Source organism: Tripterygium wilfordii, chromosome 15 (genome assembly GCF_013401445.1).
Source record: "Tripterygium wilfordii isolate XIE 37 chromosome 15, ASM1340144v1, whole genome shotgun sequence".
Classification (NCBI taxonomy): domain Eukaryota; kingdom Viridiplantae; phylum Streptophyta; class Magnoliopsida; order Celastrales; family Celastraceae; genus Tripterygium; species Tripterygium wilfordii.
Window position 1 is genome coordinate 1,283,225 of NC_052246.1, and position 9,112 is coordinate 1,292,336.

Genomic DNA, 9,112 nt, shown 5'->3' on the forward strand with positions numbered 1-9,112 from the left:
TATTAATATGATTTAATATCTTCAATTTCCATTTCAATTTAAAATTAGTTTGCATTAACTCAAAGAAATACTCACGAATTAATACGCGCAAATGTTCATGATTCTGTTTCTATCGTCAAAAAATAAAATAAAATAATATTAATATCTTTAGGGTTTAGCTTCGGACAAACGTTACCGAGCCTAAATCAGCTTCGTTTAAACCGAACCTAAAAATATATGGTCTCTCTCTAGAGCGACATTAATTTCGACGTCTAAATACGCGTCTGTCTTTCGTTCTCATAGTTGATTCCCAACTCAATTCAAGCCAAACACAAGACAGTTGACGATTCAGGGCTCTGCAACAATCCGCGTTTTCCTTCCACATTTCTTTGAGGTATTTTCGATTCATTCAGATTCTATCCCTTCCCTTATTTACGCCCATCGATGCCCTAGATTTTCTGTCTTAGGATTCTGTGTCGATAATCAGGTACGAGTTGGGGGATTTTGTTTGTTGATGCGGGTTTAGGTGTTTTTGGGCTTTGATTTTTGTAAGTTTTGAAATTTGGACGACGATTTTGGGTTGATGAGAGAACTTATATATTGGAGGAATTTTTAATTCTATTTGATTCTCCGGTCTTGAATCATGGCTTTTAACATTTAAGCCTTTTGATCCTCATCTTCCTTTGTTTTCTCAGCCACCATACGTTTTGAATGGGGGGTTGACTTTGGGTATTTTGAGGTTTCACGTCGAAATGTTGAACATTTGTGCTGATATTCGATCTCCCTGTGTATAATACCACCTAAAATTTTTCCGTCAGAAAAGTAAACGAATTAAAAGTCCTTGAATGTCAGTACAAAATTGCAATTTTGCGTTACAAATAGGAATTTTTATGTGTCAAATTCTATCTTAGTGGATTTTTCTCAGCAAATGCTTGGAAATTTTATGTATGAGCAAATTATCTGAATGGGAGGGGAAGAAAATTCTAAGTCACGAATTTTTAAGGCTTTTAAAGCATGTAACTTTATTTTGAAATTAATGTTCTATGTTAGTTCCAGACACATTAGATTTCACTATACTCCATTGACATTATAGTTGTATTGCTATGTATCAGGAATTTCTATTACAGTTTGAAAGGGATGAGTGATCACTTGGTTTTGTCTGTTGACCGCCTCATAACACCTGAAAGTTTGGAATCACTGCGAGCGACTGAGCCCATGGGATCTTCTGAGCAGGGTTCCTATTCTCGTACCACTGGTCCACCTGAATGTGTCATTGATGTTGAACAAGTAGGGAAACATGATGTATCTGTTGATGAAGAAGAGCCGCTACTTCCGACCGTTGAATGTCGTATTTGCCAGGAAGAGGATAGCATCAAAAATTTGGAAAGCCCTTGTGCCTGTAATGGCAGTTTGAAGGTTTCATCTTTAAAATGCATTTCTATTCGAATTTGAAACTGGAGTATTTGGTTATATTTTTCCCGGCAGCTCTCAACTTAAAAGAGATTTCTTTTTTTGCACCCGTATGAAGCATGCTATGACTTTTTGTTTTGAGCATAAAGTTGTAGGTTCACGAAAGTAAACGAAAAATAGCACTTTGGTTGTTTCCCGAGCAAGAGTTTACTTGATTGAATGTACATAATTTTTTTTTTGTTTATTGAAAGTGTTTTCAGAAAAAAAAAAAAAAAAAAAAAAAAGAGAGAATGAAAAAATATTCACTCGACACATGCACACCAAGTCACCAACGTATAGAAACCCAGGGTTTGTGGCATCATTTGTGAGCATGAAATATAGACGATTTGGTGATGCCTGTTGGGTTCTCTCTCTTAATAAACTCAACGGTTCTTCAAATATTTGGTCTAACCATTTTACTTACTGTGCATGTATCTCTGGAATACTAACTGACACACTTTTGCTGACTGATCCAGTTTGCTCATAGGAAATGTGTTCAGCGTTGGTGTAATGAAAAAGGAGATATAACTTGCGAGATATGTCATCAGGTGAGCTCTTCTGCCTTATTATTTACTTTATGCTTCTATTCATGTAAGTTGAACCAGAGAGTATGTTCTTTTACTCTTAATCTTTAGCAGCATATTTTCTTCCAAACTGAGTCCTTTTTCCTGCCTACTATGTATTTATTTATTTTATTTTGTTTTGTTGGGGGTGAGGGTTCCTAATATGTTTATATCAAGATTTATTTATTTTAGTATATACGATGTCATAGAGTTGTTGAGTTTGAAAAACTTTAGGTTGGTATTGTTAACATATCAACAGGGTTTTAAAGAGGTGGCTTAAGCTGAACTTTCTTTCGTTCTCTTGAATTTTAACTTTCATCTGGTGCGATCTAACTGATGGCAGTTTTTTGCTTTATGACTGGTCATGGTTATAAACTGCAAATAAATTTAGTTGTCTGACTTCTGTGCATCACATCTTACTGACTAACAGCCTTACCAACCTGGTTACACTGCTCCACCACCTTCACCTGGCTCAGAAGATACTATAGTTGATATCAGGTAACTTTTAATGCTTTACTTGTTCGCCAAATGTTTTAAATGTCTTATTTCTAAATGCGCTTTATGAAGTACTGTCACTTAATGTGACGAGCTTCTTTCTCCTTTCCTCTTCCATACTTGCTCGAAATTGAAGTTTTTTGCATCCCTGTGATTCCTACAAGCCTAGTTTTTTGCCCCTTGACAACAATTCGTTATTATTATTTTTGTTCTGTTTTGTTTTGCTCAGAAATTTGGGTTCCTTGGGCTGGAACCCAAGTCTCTTTATCTTAAGTGTCATGTTACTATCTGCAAGATTACTATGGTATTTTCAATCGTTTTAATCATTTATAGTTTTGTTTCTCGATTTTTTCCTACAGTGAGGCATGGACGATCTCTGGTTCTCCTTTGGACTTGCGGGATCCTCGAATTTTGGCTATGGCAGCTGCTGAACGCCATTTCCTTGAAGCTGAGTATGATGAATATTCAGATACAAATGCTAGTGGAGCAGCATTTTGCCGATCTGCAGCTCTAATTGTAAGTTGTCTAGCTGCAAAAATGATGATGATACGAATTGTTGTTCTTTGCAGTCTCGGGCCCTTAATGCTAGGTCACTGCGATTTTTTTCTAGTGCTCAATGCCCTTGGCTTGGCGAAATATCTAATATGCGTTTTAAAGAGGAGAATTGTGATCGAATAATTAAAGCTATAGATTTCAACATTAGGTGTTCATGTGGTTCTGTGTTTTTTCTTCTCTGTTGTTTCGCAGTTAATGGCTCTTCTTCTCTTGAGGCATGCTATGACACTCGCCAATCCAGAAGGGGATGATGATGCTTCTACTTTTTTCTCTGTAAGGAGACATCTAAATTTTCTTGTTCTTCTAATTTTTCATTGTTGCATTGTTTACTAAGTATATTGTGCTTCACAGCTTTTCTTGCTTCGGGCCGCTGGTTTTCTTCTTCCTTGTTACATCATGGCCTGGGCCATTAGCATATTGCAACGTCGCAGGCAACGACAGGTTAGGATTTCGCTCTTGCTTACATGTAAAAGAAAAGAATGGCGAATGATAGTTCTCTCCAGGAAGAGGTTAATGGCAGTGAGATTATTTGAGCCAATGTATAAGCAGTCAGTGCTTCTCATATTTCTTAAGAACTATGTTATTAACTTGTTTCTAAAGAACTATGTTATTAACTGGTCTATTCTGAGAGAGTTCATATTTGTATTTGGTAGAAAATGAGTTCATATATGGAAAAATTTTGTCATACCGATATTGGTGTCCCTCCCAACAAGTGATTTCTGTGTCAATAAATGGAATCTTAGTTGAAGTTCCTCTTTTTTTCCATCTTTATAGTGTTCGAGTGTACATCCTCTCTATATCCTTTCACTCGCGACATATTAGACGCTGGAAAAATGAACCATTTGCATTTTATTATTACTCTTTTGATATATTTATGCTAAATTTGTTGGTATTTGTACCTTTTGTTGACTCAGGAAGCGGCAGCTCTTGCAGCAACTGAAGTTGCATTTATGATACAGGCTGGGCAACGTCGGGGCCTGCAGTTCACAATTGCTCCTGGACCTGCAGTGACTCCCCATCAGGAGCCACTCCAATGATACAGTTTTCTTTATTACAATAAAAACATTGTGTTGTTGAAGAGATATATATACCATCGAAATTTGAGTTTTGTTGTCGTGCTCATGCAATTAGTACTTGAAGTTAACTTGAATGTTGTATTTCTCTCTGTCATCATGTTCTACATCTCGAACAGGAAGCTGTGCTGCTTTTCCTTTATTTTCTTTCCCAACCCGATCCCCATGTTAATTTATTCTCCTAACATTACGAATGTATATAGATCTCCTAGCTCCCATACAGCTGCTGGGAACTTGCTTTTTTTATCACAGCTGCCTGTTGTATGAACATAATTGCAAGCTTTCTTGGATGATCGGTGGTTTTAGTTTGAATTGATACAGATTCGTTGGCAGTCTTTGATGCTGAGTAATTTATTCGGAGTTTTAGTCTGTTGTGTATATATATATATATATATATATATATGCGTTTGAAGTTTCACAAATGTGTAATATTGTGCCTTGAATGACTTGGTGAAGACATCTTTGAATGCTTATGAGTATGTGCCCTTGAAGTTGAGAAACCCTGCAAGAGAAGTTTCGAAGTGTGAAATGTGATGCTGAAGGAGGATGATATTGGAAACCAACAATTGGTATTCAATCTTTTGCTTTAAAATTGTGCCCAAAAGCAGATAGTCCCAAGTATCAAACCTGTTTAATGTATTAGGCCATGACCAGTCTCTCTCAGCTTGCTTTTTCTTAAACAAACTAAACCTTCTTTTTTCTTATATACAAGTCAAGTAGGTTTAAAGAGAATTTGAATGGAGATTGGAGAGATTGCATAGGTAGAAGAGAAGGGTTTGGAGTTGGGGCTATATCCCAAAGAGACCAAAGAAGGGGGGAAAAAAGAATAAAGGGAAACCCATTAAGCACAAGAAACCAAGACTGGATTTTTTTTTTTTGTATTGAGAGAAGAGCTTGGAATTTTAAAGTGAGGGTCTAGCTAAGTATAAAGCAAGTGCTTGTTTTTTATTTATTTATTTTGGGTGGGGAGGGAGGAGTGGTTTCTATTCCTCATATCCTTCTCCCAACATCTATAATTTTAATGGCAATCTTTCCATTTTGGATGGCTCATGCCCTTTTTCTTTAACAGCCAATATCATTACAGTCACTAGAGCATAACATAATTACATGTTAAAAAAAAAAAACCACTAGAGAATACAGTGAGACTATGTTGTGCAAGTGTCTCTCAGCATGGTCGGATGAGGTGGCAAGTAGGCTAGCTAAAAAGAGAGTTCAAAAATACCCTAATTGGTCCATGTTGGGTAAAAAAGAGCAATTCCAAATGATTGGGAGATGTGGGGGTAAAAAGATGCTAATCTTCCCAAGGATATTGTTCCAACTATCAACTTTTATTCAAACCTAGCAGAGTCTTCTAAAACAGCAATCATTGGCAATAAACTAATCGGTTATCTCTATGAATTTCGGACGTAAAGAATTGCACATGAGGTCGGAAGTTTTATTTTGAGCTATTTCCAAATGATTCGTGCTAGTTAATGGACACGCCTATTGATTTGTTCTCGGTTACCCAAAAGAAAACTTATTAATCTATGTTGCTTCTCATGACAGGCTTATGATTGAGGTGAATCTATGAGGTTTCCCTACATGTTCTTGGTCCCTCTCTTCTCGCTTTTATGCTTTTAGTCTTTCAAATCCCAAAAAAGATAAAAACAGTCTTATTTCCTCCATATATAAGGCATGTGAAACTCAAGGAAATGCTCAATTATTCCCTCACTATTTCTTCAAGCAAGAGATACATACACCCCCCCCCTATCTATCTATCCCTCTTTGAATGCAAAACATGGGTTTTCTGTTTCAGAGTGGGCTCATTCTCTTAGTTTGCATTGGAGTTTTAGCTATTCAACCAGACAGAGTGTATGGCCTGAGAAGTACGGATCTTGCTTTAAGATGGGATAAAGGGTCACTGCCATTTTTTCAACATATGCGTATTCTGACGGCTGTTCCTGTGGATGATTTGGAAACAGAGAGAAGTTTGGCTCCTGCGCCGTCAGCAATGTTTGATAAAAATCAGTCGGAGAAAAGAAGGGTTCGTGGAGGATCCGATCCCATCCACAACAGATGCTGAAGCACAGAGGCAAAGGAGAGTGCAGCAGGAAGTTTTGTAGCTAAGGAACTTGATCATGGCCTGATACATACAAAGAGGAAGATGAGGACGGAGGGTGCTCCAGGTGTCCGGACAGTTCCTCAAACGGTTGGTTGGGGTTCCTTCCAGTCTTAAGCTTTTGTTAACCTGCAGCATTTGCGGCTAAACTTGCATCAGTGAGCCAGCATCCTCCCTATATTTTGTATAAATTTAGGTCCTAACCAACACCTAGATAATTCAAGATGATGAGTGTGGTTGTCCTATAAGAAATATAGCTAATTAAATTCCTTTTTTTCTCTTTAAGATTTTTTGGGTTGTTTTGTATTTGTGTTTTATTGCTTCTTGTAATTATCTTCATATTGTAGTATATAAATATCCACAAAATTTTTTTTAGCTCTAGTGGAGCTGCTCCCGAATCCCCGCTGCTTATTTGTGCCCATAGTTAGTTCACCCTGGACGTGCCACTGTATCTAGCTATTCTGTATCTTGTTCTCTTCTAAGTTCTAATAACTTTGGGATAGGAAACTCACTTTGTGGGGGCCCATTCGTGTATCTTTCTTGAGTTTAGGCTCAAAGCCAGGGTCCGTTTATAGGCCCAATTTAAAGACAACAAGTTTTTATTTTATGATATGAGATTATGAGAGAATTATCCATTATGGGTTTTGGTCCACGTAAATTCTAGATAGTTTTGACTTTCAGTTTGATAAATATTAAGTAATTTGAGTAATATTGGACCGGACCGGGAACTTGGGCCTAAATCATCTTAAGCCCGATTTACATTCAAACATTAGAGAGTCCCATGCCTCAAGCCCAAACACGGCCCATGGGCAAAACAGAATTCTTAAGCCCATGAAAAATAAGGCTGGACGGACCTTCCTGCTCATGAATCATGATGAGGTCCAAAACGCAAAATCTTTTCATAAGACCAAAAATAGTAGAAACAAAACCAAAGTAATATACCAACGAGAGGTGATTCGGTTGATAATCGACTGAGTTATATATGTATATGTGTGTCAAATGTTCGATTCTAATGAGAAACATATTTCTCATCGGCATTTTTTTCGCATGATAGGGGTGTAACTTGGGGTTTGGATCTGGTCCAACAAGGATCACAAAGTGACTGTGGGCAAGAGATTTCTTAGATTATAAAAAAAAAAAAATGGTGCAACGTATCTATATATAATTGCATACTAATGAGATTATTCAATATCTATTTGTTTGTATGTCTAAATATTTGATGGTCCTCAAAACATAGTAGATAAGGTCGTCAAATTAAACATATTGAAACGTACCCTACAATCTAATCGGAACTCTTTGGGGGTAATCAATGAATCCATATATGCATGGTTGGCAATCTTGGCCTATACATATATGTCGCTTACCAAGTACACAATCAACTCAATCATAAATCATGACTTTTCCACTAATTTCCCTTCTCTTCACACACGTCTCTAAGTAGTTGTGTGTATATATATCATAACATAACATTCACAGTGATGAAGTAAGTTCAAGAGATAAGATATATATAACTAGTTAATTATAGAGAAATTCATTACAATTTGTACTCCCTCTATGAGGGTCTGAGAGGATTTTATATATTATGTATTGGAATCCTCCTAAACCCTCCTCTCCGCTCCCCAACCTCACCAACCGTCTTTCCAAACATAACTTCAGTCCATACAACAAAGCTTACATCTACATAACCATGCTTCTATTTATTTATAATTCATGACATTTGCTTTGGTAATAAAGAAGAAATATACATGTGTTTTTGGATGTGTATGCTTGTGCGTGTCCTTTTCTTTTGACAATTGTTGATGGAGCTACCATTTCAAGGGAAAAGACATAAAGTTTTGCTCCCACTTGAACTTGTTTTAGGTTTTGTCTTTCTTTTATTTTTCTAAGAAGTTCCAATCAAACACTCAAAAGAAAAAGTACCATATCTCTAGCTAACTTGATCATACAATATATTGTCAAGCTTTAGTGGGTATATTTCAACAACTAATTAAAATTTTTTCTTAGTTATGGTGATTCATGATTGATTGACTATACGTGGGCCTTTGTAAACATATAACATTATTTGAGAGTGTATTGTACTTTGACCTACTGTGCTGCGTGAGGTGAGGTGAGTTTTATGGTAACAAAACTGCATTGGGTTGGAAAGATTTGGGGCATTCCTATAGAATTAAGGTGCCAATCCTTCCCCTCTCCAACACCCGTCAACACTCCTCCTAAGCATAGCCTACGTTTAGTTTCCTCCTCAATATTCATAATTCGATTCTTCTGAACACTAATATGTGAATATGATATATATATATATATAAGATTTAAAATTTTCAATCATATTCAGAGAAACACTACAAAGAAAACCCTTCAACAATCTATATCAATCTAAGTTTGATTTCTTTGTAATTAATCGATCTATTGACCGCGATGAGAAGAAGAAGAATTAGGAGGAGAGTAGTCACAAACAACTTCAGTTTCCACTTCCCTTCTATGGAAGTTCCTGTGGCAGCCACAAGCAGCACAAATCAGTTCACCATTTGTGTCTTCTTCTCCACTTGCCATGAATTCCCTGCATCCATCTACAGCGTATCCGCCGATGTTCGCCGCGTGATTCTTCTGACACTCACCATACCTAACTCTTGTCAACACTGAAGATGATGTAGTAGAAGCATCTGCTCTTCCATTAGCCCCATCTCTACTCTTCATTACCACTTGACGTTTCTTCATGATCATTGAAAACCTTAATTCCTTTTGGGGGTTTTTTTTTTTGATGGAGATGGGATGCTCGAGTTTTGTTAATAGTCTCCACTCTTTCAGAGTCAAGAGAAGAGAGAGGTAGAAGCCAGAAGGGTGAAGCCAATTTTATGTGCAAAATAAAAAATAACAAAAGGACATCCTTGTGTAGTTGTGTA

The 9,112-nt window shown here is 36.9% G+C and overlaps 2 protein-coding genes across 4 annotated transcripts; one reads left to right on the plus strand and one right to left on the minus strand.

The window, feature by feature from the left end:
• Positions 1-223: 223 nt before the first annotated feature.
• On the plus strand, positions 224-4,449 carry LOC120016099. Of its 3 annotated transcripts, none has more exons than XM_038868696.1 (8): positions 224-373; positions 1,092-1,395; positions 1,905-1,976; positions 2,422-2,489; positions 2,846-3,002; positions 3,234-3,314; positions 3,393-3,482; positions 3,956-4,449. In XM_038868696.1, exons 2-8 carry the CDS (start codon positions 1,117-1,119, stop codon positions 4,076-4,078), a joined length of 870 nt encoding a protein of 289 aa, XP_038724624.1. In that variant the 5' UTR covers positions 224-373; positions 1,092-1,116; the 3' UTR covers positions 4,079-4,449. The 3 variants fall into 3 exon arrangements, with proteins under 3 accessions (XP_038724624.1, XP_038724626.1, XP_038724625.1); XM_038868698.1 differs by having other exon boundaries at positions 224-372; positions 1,148-1,395; XM_038868697.1 differs by lacking the exon at positions 224-373 and having other exon boundaries at positions 1,073-1,395.
• Positions 4,450-8,490: 4,041 nt separating this feature from the next.
• On the minus strand, positions 8,491-9,112 carry LOC120017266 (mini zinc finger protein 3-like). The gene has a single exon (XM_038870432.1). The coding sequence runs from the start codon at positions 8,931-8,933 to the stop codon at positions 8,616-8,618; it is 318 nt and encodes a 105-aa protein (XP_038726360.1). The 5' UTR covers positions 8,934-9,112; the 3' UTR covers positions 8,491-8,615.

Excerpts from the sequence above, each read along its gene's own strand:
- LOC120016099 (XM_038868696.1), top strand. The coding sequence starts at position 1,117 with ATGAGTGATCACTTGGTTTTGTCTGTTGACCGCCTCATAACACCTGAA. Across the intron at positions 1,396-1,904 it reads CCTGTAATGGCAGTTTGAAG|TTTGCTCATAGGAAATGTGT; the intron begins GTTTCATCTTTA and ends TGACTGATCCAG. Across the intron at positions 2,490-2,845 it reads GATACTATAGTTGATATCAG|TGAGGCATGGACGATCTCTG; the intron begins GTAACTTTTAAT and ends TTTTTCCTACAG.
- LOC120017266 (XM_038870432.1), bottom strand. The coding sequence starts at position 8,933 with ATGATCATGAAGAAACGTCAAGTGGTAATGAAGAGTAGAGATGGGGCT.